The sequence below is a fragment of the Poromitra crassiceps genome (assembly GCF_964638095.1).
Source record: "Poromitra crassiceps genome assembly, chromosome: 1".
NCBI classification, from domain to species: Eukaryota; Metazoa; Chordata; class Actinopteri; order Beryciformes; family Melamphaidae; genus Poromitra; species Poromitra crassiceps.
In genome coordinates this window covers 74,544,336-74,566,835 of record NC_139623.1, presented here as the reverse complement: position 1 = coordinate 74,566,835, position 22,500 = coordinate 74,544,336, and the positions used below count along the sequence as shown (strand labels likewise).

The window sequence follows — 22,500 nt, the reverse complement described above, 5'->3', positions numbered from 1 at the left end:
GCCCCGCCGACTGACAGTGCCAAAGGTCCAGTTCCGTGAGCCGGTGTACAGCGGAGAGGAGAGTGACGGTCAGATCTCAGCCACAGTTTACCGCAGCGGAGACATCAGACACAGATCCACCGTGCGCTGTTACACCCGCCAGGGCTCGGCGCAGGTGGCGGTCGACTTTGCCGAACGACCCAACACCGACGCCTCTGTCATCACCTTCTTACCAGGTGCTTCACATCGCACAAGTCTTAATAAACCTCCTTCATGAATCGGCCCTTTTTTGTAATGGCACTATTCCCATTTTCACCATCCTCTCCGCCGTGTTGCTGTGCGCTCTAGGCGAGGCCGAGAAGCCGTGCGTTCTGTCGCTGGTCGATGACACGCTGCACGAGGAAGGGGAGGAGCTGCGGCTGGTGCTGGGGAACCCAAAGAGCGACTCGCCATTCGGCGCGTCGGTGGGAGCTCTGAATGAGACCCTGGTGAAAATAACAGACACGGCTGACAGTAAGTGGAAAGAACGGAGCGAGATGAAGAGCGGGTGACAGGGGGAGGAGAAGCAAGAGAGTCATAAATGATTATTATTATTATTAATTATTACATATTGTGGTGGTATTACAAAATGCGGGAGTTGCACTTTTTTAATGAAAATTGTATGGTGCATTATGTAATCTTCATTCATAAAATAAATCGTTATAAAACAATGTTTACTTATGCATTCTAACATGAATCATACTGTCACAAAATTTATTTAAAAAATATACTATTAGTTCAGTAGATTTTTAGTAGCTTATATTTGAACTGGTCAAAACTACATTAAGTGTCACCATATTAGATTATAGAGAGATATGATACTGACACAAACATCTAAGTACTGCTACACACAAATGCCAGGAGACACACACACACACACACACACACACACACACACACACACACACACACACACACAGTGCTGTGTATTACAAAATGCAGCAGATTATTACAAAATGTGGGTGTTATTACATAATGAAGTGAAAACGTATTCAATTTTGTTGTGTTATTACATAATGTTGTTATAATGCCTTGTTACAATTAGTGGAAGATAAACCCACCTTTTTATTTGCAGAAGAATAGTTGACCTTCCTTGGCTGACGTAAATCTGAGACATACATTCACAGAATACATCAGAACTGATGTAAGTTATGTGAGGATATGGTCTTAATTAATTACAGAGTAATGATTTTACAGAATACATCACAACTGATGTAAGTTATGTGAGAATAGGGTCTTAATTACAGAGTAATGATTTCACAGAATACATCAGAACTGATGTAAGTTATGTGAGGATAGGGTCTTAATTACAGAGTAATGATTTCACAGAATACATCAGAACTGATGTAAGTTATGTGAGGATAGGGTCTTAATTACAGAGTAATGATGTTACAGAATACATCAGAACTGATGTAAGTTATGTGAGGATAGGGTCTTAATTACAGAGTAATGATTTTACAGAATACATCAGAACTGATGTAAGTTATGTGAGGATAGGGTCTTAATTACAGAGTAATGATTTTACAGAATACATCACAACTGATGTAAGTTATGTGAGGATAGGGTCTTAATTACAGAGTAATGATTTCACAGAATACATCAGAACTGATGTAAGTTATGTGAGGATAGGGTCTTAATTACAGAGTACCGTAATGATTTCACAGAATACATCAGAACTGATGTAAGTTATGTGAGGATAGGGTCTTAATTACAGAGTAATGATTTCACAGAATACATCAGAACTGATGTAAGTTATGTGAGGATAGGGTCTTAATTACAGAGTAATGATTTCACAGAATACATCAGAACTGATGTAAGTTATGTGAGGATAGGGTCTTAATTAATGTCTTAATTAATGTTGCCCGGGCGCGCAACAGGGAACCGTGACAGGATCCACTTGAAAAGGTGGTGGTGTAGAATGGAATTTCACCACTCCTCATCCCGCTGTGTAAACAACAACATATATGAAACCAAATTGAATTGAAACCGGGAGCCAGAAAGATGTCTTATAAAAGTGTATTAAAGCCATAACAAACTCCTCTAAACAGCATTAGAGGAGGACTGATCATCTCAATGTATACATGATATGGAATGCAGAGGTTAGAGATTCAGTAAAGATGTAACATATGCATAGGTTTTATAGAGAGAAAAACAGGCAGAGAGGAGGGCAGAGAACAGAGAGAGAGGAGGGAAGATCTGATGTTTCTGTATGTCTGTGTGGGAGCAAGGTCAACTACATGCAGTTGGGTGAAAGTTGCTTTAGCCTGTGTTGGCCTGCTCAATGCCACCACAGATAAACTGTCTGTAGTGTCTGTCTATATGAGTGCATATAATGTGTATTTATGTAATAACTCATATCATGAATTATGTGTACGGTGGTAGACGGATCAATAAGCGTGCCTTACCGCAAGCTGTGTATTGACGCGCGGCGGCATTAAAACTAATTGAGGTGTAGTTGCACCGTTGACCACCAGGTGTCATCTGTGAGCATCCTTGAGATCAAGTGTTGAATGTGACACAATAGACCAAATCACCGGGATGTTTACATTTACTTCCGGGTACCCCTGAGGTCCACACATTATAATGGCGGTGGACGGCACAAACTGACATGTTGAAGACAAAAACAGACAAAGAAGACAAAAATGGTTCGTCCGTGTTGTGTTGTTGTTTAATATCATTCATAACAACACTTTCACTAACGTTAGTGGAGACCAGACTAGCTAATTTACCTGTTGGACCAGACTAGAAGCTAAATTAAATTGACCTGGCGTCAGTAGCTCTCTCTGTACCAGGCTCTTTCTCGCCGAGAAGAGCCTGGTGACGCGAGGTTACTCTGTCTGTAACGTAAAAAAACAGCGAGTTTGACAGACAAACAAACTTTATTAGCTAGCTAACACTACATAAAACAAACACAGAAGAAAGGCTAGATACGTCGGACAAGCATGTTTACCAACCGTTTAACCATTTAAATTGAAAGTAGTCGGCCGAAAACAACGAGAGGGTTTGACAGCATTTATATGACAACACGCACATTTAAACCTGCCGCCTTTCCCAAGTGGTACCCGGAAGTAAATTTGTTTACATGGTGACGTCACGGTGATTTGGTCTATAGGGCGCGCCGGGAAGAAAACAAAAGGTAATTACGGCAGCTAAATAGGCCCCAATATAGCGTTAAAATAAAATAAAAATGTAGGCTATCATGCAAAAAGTAGCCTGTAATGTTAATTTAATTTCGGACCGTCTGAATATGTTTTATTTATAGAGAGCGAGGCGAACCAACAGCAAGCAGAGAAAGAGAAATGGAGATCTGAGAGTTTCTTCATTGCCCAACCGTGACAGCAGCGAGAAAAAGGGAGCTGGATATATCATTTTTCAAAATGATTTACATGGACTGCGGGCGCTATTAGAAAAGGGTGATGGATTTGTCTTGTCAGCTGACATTTGGACAAATAGGAGAGGGCACAGCTTCCTGGGCATCGTGGCCAGTTTCATTGACGGGACGTTCAAGGGGCACACCGTTCTGTTAGGCTGTGATCACATACAGGGTCCCCATACCGCTGATCGCATTTACCAAAAGTATGAAAGAATTGGAACGTGCGGGGCAGGTGTTGAAACAGAGATTGTGGCAGCAGTCGGCCCCGCTGCACGCGTGAGAGTGGAGGGTGAAGAAGACGAGTCAGGTGCTGGTGGAAAGATAACCAGGCACGGCTTCCACTCATGGCCGGCTTGGCAGGGAAATATTTGTGTATTTGTGCCACCAGTGTACCATCCGAGCGTGTGTTCAGCACAGCAGGGATTGTTGCAATGCCACTCCGAAGCAAATTATTGCCCGAAAAGGTAAAGCTGTTGGTATTCTTGGCCAGAAACCTGTAATGGTAAAACGAAGCAAAAAGGCTAATGGCTAAAGGCCTATAGCCTTTAACCAAGCCCAAAATGTTTAATTTCGAATTCCTTTAAGTTTATAAGATCGTGTGGTGGGCTTGTGTTGTTTAAATCCCTGAAGTTCGTTAATACAAGCTTAATTCATTTAAGATAATTGCATAATTCGTTTTGTATTTATTTTACACAGCAATATCTACTGGTTAATTTTACCAGGCTAATTTATTTTAATTTTTGTGTGTGAAATGATGAAGGTTTTCCCAATGTCCCACTGGGTTGTGTTTTTGCAAATAAAGTGTTGTACGGAAACAAGCTTGTTTCTTTTATTTCTGTTTATTATAGTAACATTTTTATTTGTCTTATATGGCTATTATTAGGAGGGGGGGGTTGATTAAATTTTATGAAGTCGTTGCGGTGCTGTTTGGCTGCCCGGCCTGGCACTGCTGCGAATGCGCATTCACAAACATGTCATGTCACGGAGTCAGGCGCGACATAAACTGCAGGCTAGTAGGCTGCTCAGTTAAAAACAACAATAAATATGCTGGTCGGTTACTTATTTTATTTAGCCTTCTATATTTTAGAAGCATATTTTTATGTTTACATTTTCTCAGTTTCTGGGATAGTCGGACAAGTGAACATGAAGGAAGAGTAGAGACTTATGGAACCCTGACTGAAGACGTTTGTTTATTCATGTAGCCTAATTAAAAACATTTTCAATGATAGCCTGAGGTGTCTGACTGCTGAATGTAGCCTATTAAAGGCCTTTGGCCTAACTGCAAAGTGCAAACTCAGCAAGCAACAATAAATTAAACAAATAGCCTATAGCAGCATTATTGGGCACCTAAGTAAATACATGCACTGTCTGGCATGCCTAGAATGTCTCTAGAACGTGAAATTAAATAACTTGAAAACTAATAAATGAAGAATCACTTGTAAAAAAATTTTTTAATAAAGTGGCTGGCTGCTCGGTTCTGCCCGTTTTCGTTTAGCATTTATTTGCGTCGGGACTTCACTGCATTGAACTGCTCCGCTGCATGTGCAAAGTTGAAGGCCTCCAAACCCTTTCCACAACTTGCGATCTGCATCAGCCTTGTGACTTCTGCAGGGACACTGGAGACTGGAATTGGGGGAGGGGGATGGAGGGTGGAATGTTTCACCCCTATTAGACCCATACCTGTCTATTGTCTCATGTGGCCAACCTATTGAAATGTAAATAAAGGAACGGGGGCAGTCCCGATGTTGTACGGAAACAAGCTTGTTTCTTTTATTTCTGTTTATTATAGTAACATTTTTATTTGTCTTATATGGCTATTATTAGGAGGGGGGGGGTTGATTAAATTTTATGAAGTCGTTGCGGTGCTGTTTGGCTGCCCGGCCTGGCACTGCTGCGAATGCGCATTCACAAACATGTCATGTCACGGAGTCAGGCGCGACATAAACTGCAGGCTAGTAGGCTGCTCAGTTAAAAACAACAATAAATATGCTGGTCGGTTACTTATTTTATTTAGCCTTCTATATTTTAGAAGCATATTTTTATGTTTACATTTTCTCAGTTTCTGGGATAGTCGGACAAGTGAACATGAAGGAAGAGTAGAGACTTATGGAACCCTGACTGAAGACGTTTGTTTATTCATGTAGCCTAATTAAAAACATTTTCAATGATAGCCTGAGGTGTCTGACTGCTGAATGTAGCCTATTAAAGGCCTTTGGCCTAACTGCAAAGTGCAAACTCAGCAAGCAACAATAAATTAAACAAATAGCCTATAGCAGCATTATTGGGCACCTAAGTAAATACATGCACTGTCTGGCATGCCTAGAATGTCTCTAGAACGTGAAATTAAATAACTTGAAAACTAATAAATGAAGAATCACTTGTAAAAAATTTTTTTAATAAAGTGGCTGGCTGCTCGGTTCTGCCCGTTTTCGTTTAGCATTTATTTGCGTCGGGACTTCACTGCATTGAACTGCTCCGCTGCATGTGCAAAGTTGAAGGCCTGCAAACCCTTTCCACAACTTGCGATCTGCATCAGCCTTGTGACTTCTGCGGGTGGAATGTTTCACCCCTATTAGACCCTACCTGTCTATTGTCTCATGTGGCCAACCTATTGAAATGTAAATAAAGGAACGGGGGCAGTCCCGATGAGAATAGGCCTACAGTAGCCTATATTACAATAGGCTATATATAAAATCTGTGGCTTTCAAGGCTGGTGTGAAAGAGCCTACATAACCAGAGTAGGCCTATATTGTTTGATAAAAATATGTTTTCAGACAATGGGCACGGCGCGCGCGCGCGCACACATACACACACACACACACACACACACACACACACACACACACACACACACACACACACACACACTGCTCCCCTACGAGAACCGCAGGCTCTGCGCACGCTGTGCCTGCTGAGCGACATGACTGGCGGCCAGCGTGGCCGAGAACCAGATGACAAATAAATAAAGTAGCTACTCTCACCTCTTGATTAAGGTGTAGGCTATGGGAGTTATTGATTTTATTTATAAAGGATACATGTACAAAGGATACATGTACAAAGGATACTGTTGGCAGAGTACATGAAACATTCCACCCCCCATCGCAAGTGATTTTATTCTGCATGTAGAATATTCAGCAGGAATGCACAAATGTCACACAAAGGAATAATAATAATAATAATTATGACGTGATAAGATCATTCATTTTAGCACCGCGCGCTCCGCTCTCTTCAATGAGGAAATGGAAATCCAGACCTTGTAGAAAAGTGTCGATTTTCGGGGTTAGGGTTGAAAGTAATTCTCTCTCTTTTCAGAGGCACACAATTACTCACATAAGACCCTACATTTAATAGTTAATTTAATAGTTAGTTTGTGGATTTGGTTTCCAGGGACTTTAATCATCAAGGGGAGACAAAACACGATTGATTTCGTAGGCTGAGAGCGAGAGCCTCCCTGCTTGCTGCATATACTGTACTGTAGGTAGTTGTGCACTGCCGCCCCCTAGTGTCCCACTTTGATACCACATACTAACGGCAAACAGAATTAACGCCGCGTTGCGGTAAAAGACGCTTATTGATCCGTCTACCACTGTATGCAATTATCTTATTTGAATATGAAAATGAACGGAACTTCAATTTTCCATGTCAGGTGGTCTGGCGAGCGCTTTGGCCTCCTCAGGCACGGAGCACTACTTGCGAGTGTGAAAGCCAACCGTTCCGAACCTCATAGACAACACATGGAGCAAGGATACACTGCAGGCAGTAGCGGAGCGTACACTGGGGCAGAGGGTGCGCCCGCCCTGGGCCCACTCGTCAGTGGGCCCCCATCAATTTTTTTTTCTTTTTCTTTTTTGCATGCCAGGCCAGGCCAGGCCTGAGTGTGAGAGCAATTCAATCAATAGACAATAACATTGGTGTGTTTAAAATGAGATATTCCACTAAATATGGCTAAAACAGATTCAAACATGCAAAAAAGGCAAATTTTTCTTCACCGCCGGCCTTAATTGGGGGGAAAAAAAGAAAAAGAAAAATTGGGATGGGGGCCCCCCCTAAGAGCTTCACCCCCCCTGGGCTGATAGGGTCACTCCGCCCCTAGTCTCTTAGAACAGACGAGTTGGCTTCCGCAATTTTCAAATGCTTCCGCCCAGGGGCGTATGCAGAAATTGAATTATAGGTGGGCCTGGATCAAATTGGGTGGGCCTGGATAGGATAGGAAGGGGTGCAGATGCCCGGCCGAAGGATTTGACGTGTTATTTTACTAAAAATAATGCATTTGACCATCATTTCAAGTAGAATGATACCACCCAAGCAAGAATATTTCAAGTGTTTCAAGTGCTTTACTGAAATATTTGGACCATATAATGATAATACAATTATCTCAACCTTAAAAGGTTACATATAGGTGCCAAATGTTGCATACATGAATGCTTATACTTGTGTGTATACTGTTACTTTATACAGAAATTAGAACCACTGATCCATATACTGCTGTGAGTTTAAAAAATAACAACACTGAGGCTGCTTCAAGTTTGAACAAGACGCCCTCTGGTTTATTTATCCACAGAGAGAACAAAATTCCTAGATGTCATGAAGTTGTCATGCATTAGACTCTGGAGATGATGTGCCCTGCGTTTTTACAAAAGTAACAAAACCATTGGCTAGCAATGCAGCAGCAAGTTTGCCTCTAGAAAACAACCAATAAAAAAAAAAAAAAAAAAAAAAAAAAAATTTGGGTGGGCCAGGGCAAGAAGTGGGTGGGCGTGTGCCTACCCAGGCCCACCCGTAGATACGCCCCTGCTTCCGCCATACCGTCTGTACTTCGTGGGGGAGAATCATGCACCAACCGGAATGGGAAGCAGAAAGGCGGGTCTTCCGCTCATTAGTCCAATCAGAATCCAATATGCCGGCAGAAAGGCGGGTCTTCCGCTCATTAGTCCAATCAGAATCCAATATGCCGCATTCGCGTGTCGTGATTGGTCGGATTCCGTAGAACCTCCTTCCAGTCTGAAGGTTTTTTTCCCAACTTCCTTGTGCATGTTCTGGGGGTGTAACGTACAGACTGTATATAGCTGCATTCGCCGGATGTAGATGAGACAGTCTGTTTTAAGAGACTACTCCGCCCCTGACTGCAGGCATAGTTGATGACGCAAGTGCACTCTGTTCTGTTTCCGAGCGCGGAAGAAATGTTGTAATGTGAAAGCTGACCAGCGGGGGACAGGGGAGGGGGGGGGGGGGGCAATCGTTCCCGGCTTAATTAATTACAGGGTAATGATTTTCTGAAAGTAGGACTTATCAAGTTCATAGTTTACCCACCTTTTTATTGATCACTGCATCACCAATTTAGCCTCATTTTTCCATGTTTTCATTTCATAGTTTTTCAACTATCCATAACGGCACTTCATACTGTTTTCTCCTTTTCCTCTCCACCTCAGAATGCATCATTCGTTTTAAGGAAACCAAGTTCAGCGTCAGCGAGCCCAAGGAGGCGGGAGCCGTCACCACGGTGAAGGTTCCCGTGGTGCGACTGGGAGACACGTCCAAGGTGTCGGTGGTGCGGGTTCACACCAAAGACGGGTCAGCCGTCTCAGGAGAGGACTACTACCCCGTGTCTCAAGGTGAACCATCTGCACATCGGTTGTCATAGTTTATCTGTGCTGTGCTGTGCTCACTCTGCGGCCCATAGACATCTTCATGTGTGCGGCGGGCAATGCAAGTGTGTGTGTGTGTGCGTGTGTGTCTGTGTGTGCGCGTGTGTGTGTGTGTGTGTGAGTGTGTGCGTGTGTGTGTGTGTCTGCGTGTGTGTGTGTGTGTGTGTGTGTGTGTGTGTGTGCGTGTGTGTGTGTGTGTGTGTGTGAGTGTGAGTGTGAAAATGGGCATAGGCTTTTTCTTTTTCTTCTTTGGGAAGGGTCGTTGTCGATCTTTAATTTCCACCCCGAAGTGGGAAAGGTAATTGTTTTTGCAATATTCCAGTGGAGGGTCATGTGTAATTTTTAATTGAATTTCAATATTCTTCATGCTTTGTCAGCAGGGTGAAATCTCCCCGTCCCCCCATACTCCATCTTATGCAGCTGTCTCGACTTTGCAGTGCACCTCTCTCAGCTTAATCAAGGCTTGAAATAGATATGAATATATTCAGTCTGTTCCGATTAAACCTGCCCTCCGCTGTTCAAATAGTACAAATTTCCCACTTGGTTTTGAATCATGCAGCGTTGACTTTCTCATTTTGCACAATATTCTCTCTCCCGCATTTCCAATGCACAACTCTATTACTGACTCGCAGGACTATAGAGCACCTTTGGCACTGTGCGGAGAGAAAGCTGGGGGGCTTTTTAGCTAAGTGGTGTCTTCCTTTGAAGTAATCAAAGATGAATTGGGCTAACCTGTTCTACAATTAATTTCCGAGGAAACTAAAGCGAGAAAGTGAGAGCGAAGCCTGGCCTTGTTATCCGGCCTCATTTATTGTCTTCTTTGTTTACAAAGTACATGTACTGTAGTAGGCCATTTATTTGTCTGGAGCTATAACATTTTGCCCTGGATCAACAAATGAGAGTCATTGCTTTTCTTTGGCTTTTTCATTTTTTTTTTTTTTCTGAAAAAGTTTCTCAGTATCTTTTTATCCAAAAACTCAAATTCCACTATATACAACACACTATTAACACAATAAATCACCAAGCATTCCTTGAATGCGTGTTTGTTTCTGCCGATGTGTGTGTGTGTGTGTGTGTGTGTGTGTGTATGTGCGCGTGCATGCGTGTGTGTGTGTGTGTGTGTGTGTGTGCGTGTGTGTGTGTGTGTGCGTGCTGTGTCCAGACATTGAGTTCAAACAGGGGGAGAAGGAGCACGTGGTGGAGGTGGAGGTGCTGTTTGATGGAGTCAGAGAGATGAGGGAAGCCTTCACGCTCCACCTGAAGCCTGATGAAAACATGGTGGCTGAAATTCAGGTCAGATATGCTCACACCCAACTATCACACCACCATGCCAGGAAATAATATGAACTGACAGCTTTACCATTTCAGCTTGATAACAAAGTGAACCGATAATCTACATTGATCCTGGTCAGTCCTATCGACATCAATAAATAATAGATAAAAGATCAATAATAGATTCATTCATTCATTCATTTTGATTTGTTCCTGTCATGAAAATGCACAATAGTACAATATAAATTTGGTCACACAATACATCACAATACATGTTTGAAATCAATGCTTTTCATGACTGAAAAGGAGCAGAAAGAAGAATATAATTCTTATTTTTTATCTGCCTTACTTGAACACAAAGGGTCCTATCTTCCCAACGGCGGTAATTTTGCGTTAGCGCCCGTTTTGCACTGGAATAGCGCCGTGCAAAGCCCTAATTGTGGGCGTGTTGGCCCGCTGCGCTTCACGTCATCTCGGCGCACATCTCCGTATAGGCGTGTTTATGCCCAAAAGCATTGTGGAGGTGTGGTCATGCCCATAAAACCACAGCGTCACGTCAGCAGCTTCCTCCTCACTGAGAGTAGACTCAGTTCTAGGGAGAGAGAAAAGATAGCCTAGATGGGGAGAGGGAGAGAGTCAGAGAGGGAGAGAGGTGGGAGAGAACAAGAGAGGGAAGAGAGAATTGGAGGATGAACCAGTTCGGATTCGTAACGAAAATTGATGCTTTTGTAATTAGTAGCCTTTTAATTAGTCGTTTCGCTCATATAGGCTATAACATACACATTTAAAAATATTTGTTTCTTTAATAGGGTAGGGATGTGTCAGATTTTATTTCAATATTCTATACCAGAATTGTCCACTCGGGTTAAGCTATTGTGCATGGTGCAATGGTGCAGGGAGAGAGGTTACTGTATACTATCAATGGTTACTGTATAGCCTACTGGCCGGTGTTGTGTCAGAAAGTGATTTGCTGCCAGAAACTGATTTCGATCCACAGGACCACGCACAGCGCTTCCTCTGTGCCTCGGCAGTGCGTCTACCCACCCTGTGCACCGACTCCCCCCCGGCCTGCCTACCCAGCCCAGCTCACACCTTCTCCCCTCTTCAGGACACGGCACACTAGCCGAACACAAAGCACCCCTCCCCGCGCTACACACAGACCCCCGCCCCGCCAGACCCTCGTTCCCCTGGTAATCCAATTCAAAAGGCAAATCACTTTTTCGCACAAAATCATGACAAATGAATTCTCATTGTTAAATCAATGTGTGTTTTTTCTGCAGTGTAGGTTAGTTGAAAATCAACGTGGCATTGGAGGGAAGTGTGTCCGCGCGAGCCGTGCGTAATGGGCCTATCCAAAGAGGATTTCCTGCACTGCGCCAGAGAATGCTGTCTGCGCTCAGGCATACACCTGGCGTAGTGGGGTTGTTTGCGCTAAGACCAGCTATTTGCTGGCGTTAAAATTGAGAGCACCCACGGCCCCTTTTTCTAATACATTGCGCTGGACCGCCTATTTTGGAACGGGCAACACCCAAACCTCTCTTTGCGCTCGCCGCATACCGACGGTATCTTCCCCACAGCGCTAAATGACACTTGCGCAAGACATGATAGGCTAGAGGCCCACCGACACGCCTGGGCCACGCCTACACCTGTGTCATCCCAGCGCAAAACTGGACGGTGGAGGCAGACGATAGCTTAAGACGCTGGGAAGATGGCAATTAAGCGCGCAAACGCAGTGCAAACGATAGTGCCGTACGACGATAGGGCCCAAAGAGTCTTAAATGGTCTGTCATTTACAGATACCTACACCATCAACACCGTGATTACAACAACATAAACAAAAATAACCTATAAAAGAAAAGAAAAAAAAATACAAGCTTAAATCAAATAAAGCTAACATCCAATTAAGTTTCAAGTGCATAATGTCTAATTTGTCTCTCTTTATAATTTTTTTTAAACTGAAAAATATTTGTACAACCCTTTAAATCCTTCTGTTGAGAATTCCAAAGTTTTACACCAACAACAGAAATACACGTTTGTTTTAAAGTGGTCCGAGTAGCTTGATGCTTAAAATCAAATCTCCTCCTGTGACGTTCATCTTCTGAGGTAAACACAAACAGTTTTTGCATGTTCTCTGGCAATACCCTATTTTTTGCTTTAACTCATTGAGTGCCAATGACGACTATCGTCGTCAATTCAAATAGTAACGTAGAGTGCCAATGACGACTAAAGTCGTCAATTGCGTTTTTTGACGGTGGGACGTGGATCAAAGCCTGATGCATCTCCTGTAAAAATATGGGGGATGTTGAAGGTATATAAGCTATTTTACGGACCCATTAGGTGGCGACAGTGCTCTCCAGATTAGAGAAAGGTGAGGAAAAAACAGAGAAGAAGTCATGGGGAAACGGAAACCGCATCGGTATGCATCGATATGCATGAAGCATAACGTTAGCTGTGCCTGCAGCAGCCAATCTGCTCCCACAATTGAGCCCCTCCATCTCCGCTGCGATAGCCCCTCCACATGATTAGTTGCCAGAAAAGGTTACATTATTCTCAGCTGGAAGCGCTGGGAGCCGGCGACAAAAACGGCGGAACGCTGTGAAAAAGCTGGGTGTAGCGCACTTTTCAGTGCAGAGCAAACGCAGCAGAGAGCCACCAGAGACACTCCCACGGAGGAGGAGTGTGCAGTTGAGGGGGGTGGGGCACGCAGGGCACCATACAACACCGACCCAGACAGCAGGCTCGATGGACAGACAGATTGGCAAACACAAGCTAGAATATCTGATGCCCACCAGCAGTAAATCAAGACCAGCAAGAAGGTGTAGGGTCTGCGCATGCAGGGGCCAACGCTGCTGGTTGCAGCTAAAAAATATTATTTTGCCATCAAAATTCCTTTGTTTTCGCTCTTTTATTGAAGGAAATTATTTTTGAGGTGTCACTACATCAGAAAATATTAGCTTCAGAGTCAGTGATGTGCTTGAAATGCTTCATTTCACAAAAGGCTCATTATCTCAGCTTCTAGTTTGAAACGTCTGTTTTTGCTGAAACCAACCTATCTTCTACTGCTCATAACTATAGAACGGAAAATGATATCAATAAACTTTTTTTTGCTGATGATACAAGATAGTCTCATCGTTCTTTTTGCGTGTTCGGTGTTTACATAGTAATATCACACAATATTCTGTGGGCCTCGAGAAATCACTGAAAACGCTCTGAAAGGGCTGGCACTGGGAGCATCCGTTTTCCAAAAGTGGCTGGCACTCAATGAGTTAAACATAACTAATAATGGCTGAGTTTCCCAACAAAGAAGCTTCTTAAGAGTTAAGAAGCTTCTTAAGGAGTTAAGAAGCTTCTTAAGGAGTTAAGAAGGCTCCAAAGAAGTGTTTCCCAAACGCCTTCTTAACAGTCGAGAAAAATAAAAAAAATAGAAGGCTCTTAAGAAGCATCTTAACTGGAGCGGCTCACTTGATGGCACTCTGAGCCCAGCAGTGGGCCACGACTCAGTGGTTGAGAAACACTGTTAACACCTAATCATGGTCATGTTAAACTTTATTAAACATTATTTATTTCAGACATGGACTGCAGTTTAAATTGCTTTATATACACAGCATACAACAAAACAGAGAAACACTACAGAATTTAAGCGACCTTGGGTTCTGTGAAAGGTGCTATATAAATCCACAACATTATAAAAGGAATCCATTCTGATTAGAGAAATATAGCCTACGGTAAAACATTTAAAACACAAGTAACCATACATACAGGGGAGATTTTCAAGTGTTCCCCAATTTTAAACACTAAAGGGTGCATGAAAGAAAGGAAAAAGGGAAAAACACAAGAGGAACAGTGGACACAAGTATCTCCTTTTGCCTGATGCGGCTGGATCTGCCAGTGTTTTGTCATTAAGAAGGTGTTAAGAAGGCTCCAGACCCTTCTTACAAAACCTTCTTAACGAAAGATCATCTTAGCGCTAAGAAGCTTTTGGGAAACGCAGCCTTCTTAACGGAGGATAATTGGAAGATAATTTTAGGCTAAGAAGCAATCGGGAAACGCGTTGGCTTCGTTGGCTTCTTACGGGAGCCTTAAGAAGGGTCAAAGAAGCTTCTTAGCGCTAAGAAGCTTTTGGGAAACGCATGCCTTCGTAAAGAAGCAATTGGGAAACGCGTTTGCTTCTTAAGGGGGCCTTAAGAAGGGTTGAATTAGCTTCTTAGCGCAAAGAAGCTTTTGGGAAACCCAGCCAATGTCTGCAATTCTATTATCTCTTTAAGGTTCAATAACCCTGACTTAATAAATAAACTATTAGTATGTTCTCTAAATTCAACTTTGTGAATTATTCTAACCGCTCTTTTCTGTAATAAAAACAATGGTATTATAACCCCACACTTCAACACAATAACTAAAATAGGGCAGTATAAGTGAACAGTACAACATTCTCATTTGTGTTACAATCCAACACAATGAGCAACACTATTAGAAATAATAATCTAATAGATAATAGATCAATAATAGCTATAGATGATAATAGATAAAAGTGAGAGGAGGGATAGAAGCAGAGCAAGAGAGCGGTACAAGAGATTTTCATCAACATGATCATGATTGCTATCTGAGTGATAGTCATTCATGGCTTGCTTGCAGATTCCACAACAACAGTGCATCAGTAGTTCTACAAAACATATTTTAAATTCCTAAAAACATACTTTCATCAGAGAGTTTACCTTTAATTCTGCTCTGATTTTAGCCAAGACATTGCCTGATTTATTATTCTATTTCTAATTTGCTATGAGATTTTGTGTTAGTTATTGTCATTTGTTTGTCCTTTATGTTATTTGTCATTTGTCTTTTTTTCACTTTCTTTTTCCCCCTTGTTCCTTACTGTGAAGTGTTTTGTAACTATAAATAGCAGGGGTGTAACGGTTCGGTACGTTTTCGATACAGCAAAAAAAGTAGGAATGTCAGAGAAATGTCCTTGATTTTAAAAGTTTATTTATTTTACTTATTTATTTTATGATTCTCACAGTCTAGTTCTTTTTTTTATTTCAATTTACGACAATGTTTTCCCACCTTTCGTGTTTTTTGTCTCAGTTTTAGTTTTCCACGATATCCTTGTACTGGTTTCACTCTTCAGCAGTGAAAGATTTGTTTGTTTGGAATGTGAATTGACCCTAAAGCCTAAACGGTTTGGTACGAATATGCGTATTGTTACACTCCTAATAAATAAAGTGTTTTATTATTATTATTATTATTATTATTATTATTATTATTATTATTATTATTATTATTATTATTATTATTATTATTACATCAATCTTTACCTGTTTGGCTGGAACAGGTAACTAAGGTGATTGTGTACATCGAGGAGACCAACAGCATGGCTGATGTCACCTTCCCCTCCCTGCCTCATGTGGTGTCGCTGCTCCACTACGACGATGTGGCCCGGACCCCGGGCAACCTGCACCCGCCCGCGGGCTACCCCGTCATCTGTGTCACGGTGAGTGGCCCCGGACCCCGGGTGTTGCATGATCTGCCCAGTCATATGCTCACTATATAATTGTGGCTTGTATACTCTCGTGTCTATGGGTTGACTGGCATTATGACCAGTTAACAAGGGAAACAATGATTAGCCGATGTGTATTGAATTAGCCTCTCACCTGATAGCTTCTTTGCGTGTAGCCTCAGGCAGCTTCCCCAATCAAGGCTCAGTAAGCTGATTCTCAGGTGACTGCTGTGTATGACTAGGATTGTGATTGTGATTGTGTGTGTGTGTGTGTGTGTATGTGTGTGTGTGTGTGTGTGTGTGTGTGTGTGTTAGGGGTGGGGGGGGGGATCGATACACCATGGTATCGCGATATTTTGCCTGACGATATTGTATCGATATTTGGACGCCAAGTATCGATATTACATTTTTTCTTTCTTTTTTTTCTTTTTTTTAGCAGGCCATGCCATGCCAGGTCACTGGGCATCTGCCCAAAGCGCCCAATGTTGCAGTCCGCGCCTGCAGTGGCATATTGAGTCCAGAGAAGCTTAATAATGTAGCCTACATGTGGGGCAAAAACAAAAAACAAAAAAACACTGCATGTTTTACTTCCGGTGAGGTCAAGGAAAAGGTAGGAAAAGGAGTTAGACAATATATCGAAATATCGCAATATCCAATATATCGCAATATTCAATATATCGCAATATCGGTAATATCGCAATATCACAATACTATCGTATCGTGACTCAAGTATCGTTTTAGTATCGTATCGTGGGCATCTGGTGATTCCCACCCCTAGTGTGTGTGTGTGTGTGTGTGTGTGTGTGTGTGTGTGTGTGTGTTTAAATGTGGATGGGTTTCCCTCCTCTACGGTCAGTTCTGTAGGGACTTCTCTGTGGAACTGAAATGAAGTTATCCTCTCAGAAATGAGGTGTTGAGTGCTCTCTCTTTCTCTCTCTCTGTGTCTCTCTCACTCTCTCTCTATCTCTCCCTCACTCTGTCTCAACCATGGACTGTATATATAAATCTGGACAATGCGAGCTGATTGGGATTTGATAGCAGCAAATGAGGCTTGAATCTCCCGCTTCCTGCTCGTCGTTGATTGGTTGAGTGGATTAATTCTACACGGAAGTACGGGGAGAGGGGGCGGCTGCCGGGGGAGTTTCCGAATTTGCCCTGTCTCTCTTATCGCCGTAATGCATTATGGGTAGTCGGCTACTGTGGCTTGCTAGCTAGTTACTTTACATGGCAGTAAAATGCCACTGAATGACCAAATTGATTGAACTTTTAACCATTTTGAGTATTACACTGTTTCCCCCAGCATTGGTTAGTTGTTTATAACGTGACTATATTTATAAAGTTTATAATGTGCTCCGGTTTCCGGTTTATAATTCGGGTCTGAATACAGACAAGGCTTAAGGCTTTATCTAACGGTATAGATAACGTTAAATGGTCCGCCATGTTATGAACGTTACATGTATGGTATCTATGCAGTTAGGTGTGTCTACTAACATTATCATTACTATCATAAAGTAACACTATTTTCTGATAATTTGCTTAACTATTACTTACCTTTACGAATTTCTTATTCGTGTACTTTCCGCAGACTAGATGCCTTGCGGCACATTGCTGCCTCTACCGGTCGGAAGTATTACCGTAAATTCCGGACTATAAGCCGCACCTTTTTTCCCGTTTTTTGGCCTTTTTTGGCCCCTGTGGCTTATATAACGGTGCGGCTTATCTATGGATTTTTTCCAAAAAAAAAAAAAAAAAAAAAAAAAATCTCTCTTTTTTAGCACTCTTTCTAACTATAAATCCACTTCTGTTTTAATTTCCTCTCTTGCCCTCTTTTCACCACACTGTATGACACTGTATGACACTGTGTGCACTGTAAAAAAGAAACACAGGTGGTGTTGTGTTATGTTGTTTTGTTGAAATGTTAATAAATGGGAGCTTCCTCAAACAGCCATCTCTTTCCCGACAATCCCCTCTGTGCATGAACCCTTACATATGGTAATTAAACATAAAAAATAAAAATAAAAAAATACCATTAAAACACCCGCGGCTTATAGTCCGGTGCGGCTTATATATGTAAAAAACAGTCAACTTTGCAGGTGCGGCTTATACACCGGTGCGGCTTATAGTCCGGAATTTACGGTACTGTTCTTATTATCCGATGTTTGTCGTCTATTTTCCTCGAAATGGGGCTATAATTTAGAAAACGGAGCGCGTGAGAGCATGAAAAAGACTTGAAATTGTTTTTTCAGACCATAAACTCATTTGGAAAGTGTTTATTTAAGACATAGACCGAGAGAGAAGTTGGCTCGTTTCCCATAGAGTTGAATGCATGTTCCTGGGGAGTGCTACACAAACTGCGCCCCACACTGGCCATTTGAAAGAATGCGATTTCCGCATAGGCTTCAAAAAGACGGAGGCTGAATTGGGCAGTGGTCTCAATCTACTGTTTTTAAACCAATTTAAGAGGGGGAGACAAATGTAAATTACATTTGAAGTTCCTTGTCAACAAGCGTTTCCTCTTCTGTATTCTGTACCTCCTCCTGTGTCTCTCTCCCTTGTGTCCTCCTGTATCTTTCCCATCTCTCCTCTCTCTCTCCCCACCCACCGACTCCCTCTGTATTCCTTCTCAACCCGCAGGCTTGCAACTCCAAATACCCCGACTACGACAAGACGGGCTCTATCTGCGTCAGTGAGAACATCAATGACACCCTGACCCGCTACCGCTGGCTCATCAGCGCCCCGGCTGGGCCCGACGGCGTCACCAGTCCCATGAGGGAGGCAGACTTTGACACCTTCTTCACCTCCTCCAAGATGATCACGTTGGACTCGGTCTACTTCCAGGCAGGCTCCAGGGTCCAGTGTGCTGCCAGGGCCGTCAACTCCAATGGAGATGAGGGTCTGGAGCTCAGCAGCCCCATCGTCACCGTAAGCCAGGAGGAAGGTAACCTCGGATGAATGGACTGGAATGGAATGTCATTCAGGAATTTTGCTCTGTGCTGCAATGAAAATTGGCTTTGCTTTATAATTGATTGGATTTATATAGCGGCTTCCTAAATACGCAAAGTGCTTCACATATCGGGGGTGGTTTGGGGGGTGTGGACTCAACCCATCCCATACCCATACCTGCCAACACTCGATTCTCTCCCTATTTTTAACCCTTTCTCCTGCTGTGCTCCTGATTCATTATTTTTCCTGTTCATTTCCTGATTTCAATCAAATGGCTGTAACTCTAAGCCAGAGGCCAGACTATCTGGTGTCATATGAAATGAGAAGACCTAACACATCCATTGGTACCAACCAACCATGTCATGCTAGCTTGTTGGTAAGTGGGCTAAATAATGTTCCAAATTATAGACAACATTTTGGCGAGGGGAAACCCGGCATGGCCATTTTCAAAGGGGTCCCTTGACCTCTCACCTCAAGATATCTGAATGAAAATGGGTTATATGAGTAGCACGAGCATTTTTTGAAAAGCCAGCATGAATCGACAGAACAACGGATCACATCAATGATGGGGCTTTGACGGACCTGACTGATCAGATTTTATTTTTTATTTTATTTTTTTGGGGGGTGTACCCCAGAAAATCTCCCTCTTTTTCACAGCCTAATGTTGGCAGGTATGTCCACCACCAATGTGTAGCACCCACCTGGGTGATGCACGGCAGTTTGTGCCAGAACCCTCACCACACATCAGCCTATCACGGGGAGAATAGAGAACTGGAAGTGCCAATTAGATATCGGGGGAAGATTAGGTGATCATGATTGAAGGAAGGCCTGCGTGTGAATTTAGCCAGGGCACCGGGGTTACACCCCCTCAGGGCACCGGGGTTACACCCTCCAGGGCACCGGGGTTACACCCCCTCAGGGCACCGGGGTTACACCCCTACTCTTGTGAAGAGTGCTGATGGGATCTTTAATGACCACAGAGAGTCAGGACGTTGGTTTAATGTCTCATCCGAAGGATGGTGCTCACTCACTGGACAGAGTCCCACTTCCCTTTTTAAGGATCCCCAATGCCCTGGGCCATTGGGGATGGGGAGATTATTCATGAGACCAGAGGGGAAGAGCACCTCCTACTGGTCTTCCAACACCACTTCCAGCACCAGTCTCACATCCAAGGAGTATCCACAGCCAAACCTTAGCTTAGCTTTCCCCAGGAAAGCCAGTGATGCAATGCAGGAGCCACTGGTGCTGAACATTCACAAAGCATTCACAAAATATTCACCAAGCATCATATTATGCAGAAGCAGTGCTTTCAAATGTAGAAAATAATATGGGGGAACATACAGCACCTTGACACAGTGCGTGACAGCTGTATAAAACACACATCTTCAAGACCACATTCAAGGAAAAATACACCCTAAAACACTTTGAACGCTGTCAAAAACAGCTATTGGTGATGTTCCATGCATTTCTGGTACATTTCTTCTTCTTCTTCTTCTGGTTGATGTTTATTTTTCTTATTGCCGCGGGTAACATGTCAGACATAGACAACGTGACATCATGATGACATATTTCCAGCGCGGCTACAATAGAGTCTGACTGCGGAAAACGTTTTCAACTGTCTAAAACATCAAACAGCAAAGAGCAAGGGGCTCACCATTTTGCAACGATGTCAATCATAAAGGGAGAAATCAATCATAGACGAGGAAAAGATACCAATTTCTCCACTGACAGAATAGCATCAATAAACATGCACTTTGAGTCAGGGGCGTGACTCCCACTATTTTTTTCTCAAATGGCAAATGTCGCTCTCTTGCTGTCTGATTGATTGATTGATTGATTGATTGATTGATTGATATTTTTATTTAAGTGTCATACACCTGGGTGCCCAGCCCATATGGGCTTACAAGACACTATATCATATTTACAATCGCCAAGATGGCCACACAACAAATCATAATATACCTTTGTACAGAATCGAGAAAAGAAAAGAAAGGGCATTTCACTGAGACATTCACTTTCCAGAAACAATTATACTGGGTACAATGTTCCCTAGTCGCCAGGCATTTTCTATAAATCTGGCTAAAACAAAAATGTCCTTATCAAAAAGCCAACTCAACATATGACCTTCTGACAGCCACTCTGTCACCATGCTATCCCTATTTATCTCTCCACCTACATGTACTGCAGGGGCAGTTTTAGGATTAGACCCCCGTGAGATCAATGTGAAGATCTTCAGTCACTTTAACTGGAGTAAAAGTAGATGAGGCATATATATATATATATATATATATATATATATATATATATATATATATATATATATATATATATATATATATATATATAATCGATCTTTGCATCCCTGGTGTTGTTTTCCAGTCTGTCCCCTGTCCAATAACTGTCTCTTCTTCTTCCCCCGATCTTCTAAAGGTATGTGCCAGCCACGTAAGATGGGGACAGTTGGCGCCGAGCCGTTCTCCGCCAAGCTACGCTACACCGGAGCAGATGACCCGAAACACCCCAACCTCATCAAACTTAGTGTCACCATGCCTCACATGGACGGTGGGTAGGAGCTGGAGGCAGATGAAGTGTGATGTCGCGCGTGTGTCATATTCATGTCTCGGCATCCTCAGGAGCGTGACAGCCGCAATATAGATTATGCTGTGCTGTATCGACCCTTGCAGAAGAAAGCCTTCAGCACACAAGCCACTTTGCTCCCTCTCCTCTCACCTATTCCTCTCCTCTAAAGCTTCTCTAAAGAGGCAAAATGATTAATTAAGGTCATTATTTTGACTGGTAGGTAAAACAAAGATATACTGTACCATAGACTGTGAGAAGAAGATGGACGTAGTGAGTGTGACGTCACCAACAGATTCTGAAGGGCCGTTTTAAAGCCTAAAGATTGGGGGCTCTATTCTCCCCCTGGCCTTCAATTAGCATTTATGGCTTGGCGCTGCGCTATTAGTGGGCGTGGTCACACGCATTCCCTAATTTTTTGTTGGCGCTAACCGCGGCGCTCACCATTTAACCGTGCCTTTTTAAGCGTAGAATTATTCACAAGTGTTGGATTGGTGGTCTCCAGTAAACCATGCAGCCGCAACCGGACCGGATCTCGGTGGATCGGGAGCTTGGAAGGGAAGAATGTGATTGGTCTCATCTCTTCATGTCAATTTGGATATCTCAGCGCATCACAGATCATAGCCTGAATAAAACGATTCAACCTACAGGCAAATACAGATCTGTTCAGCAGGGCTGATGGTCTCCCTGTACAATATAGAACGTTAACTATCGGTGACATTCCTGATACCATCCACTTCCATGATCTTTATATGTTGTAAACACATAACTTTCACAATAGTGAACAAGCCCCCCCACTCAGGGCAGGCTTAGTTTTATAACTTGTAGGCTACCTGCTGCTCCTGCACATCACAGCACAGGCTAAATGATGCGACATAAATATAGCTTACATTATGTAAAGTCATGGCATAAATGTGGTTTTATTAAGTCTTGTTGGAGCGGACATCACAGTACAACCGTGTTACGGTTGTCACTCGACTATAACACGTATTTGCGACGGATATATATATACGACCTGGATTACATGTATGTTTCATATAGGGTTGTGTTTTGATTTTTATGTTTTGTTTTGTCCAATATTGAAATGTTCTAGAATTGCATGTTTTGTTAACATAAATATTATTTCCATCTACCACTTAGCCTACTTAAGCTGATTTGGTTGCTTTTTCTTGTCAAATTTT

At 42.7% G+C, this 22,500-nt stretch overlaps 1 protein-coding gene across 1 annotated transcript in view; it reads left to right on the top strand.

Annotated features, from left to right (window-relative positions):
* LOC310786280 (FRAS1-related extracellular matrix protein 2-like) overlaps positions 1–22,500 on the top strand; it is a gene marked incomplete at both ends in the record, with an annotated part of 317,396 nt that overhangs the window by 284,971 nt on the left and 9,925 nt on the right. Inside the window, 7 exons of the mRNA XM_083647442.1 lie at positions 18–215; positions 328–492; positions 8,821–9,003; positions 10,199–10,329; positions 15,635–15,793; positions 18,434–18,737; positions 21,173–21,304. Of these exons, the coding sequence (XP_083503568.1) occupies positions 18–215; positions 328–492; positions 8,821–9,003; positions 10,199–10,329; positions 15,635–15,793; positions 18,434–18,737; positions 21,173–21,304 (1,272 nt within the window). The remainder of the gene's footprint in view (positions 1–17; positions 216–327; positions 493–8,820; positions 9,004–10,198; positions 10,330–15,634; positions 15,794–18,433; positions 18,738–21,172; positions 21,305–22,500) is intronic.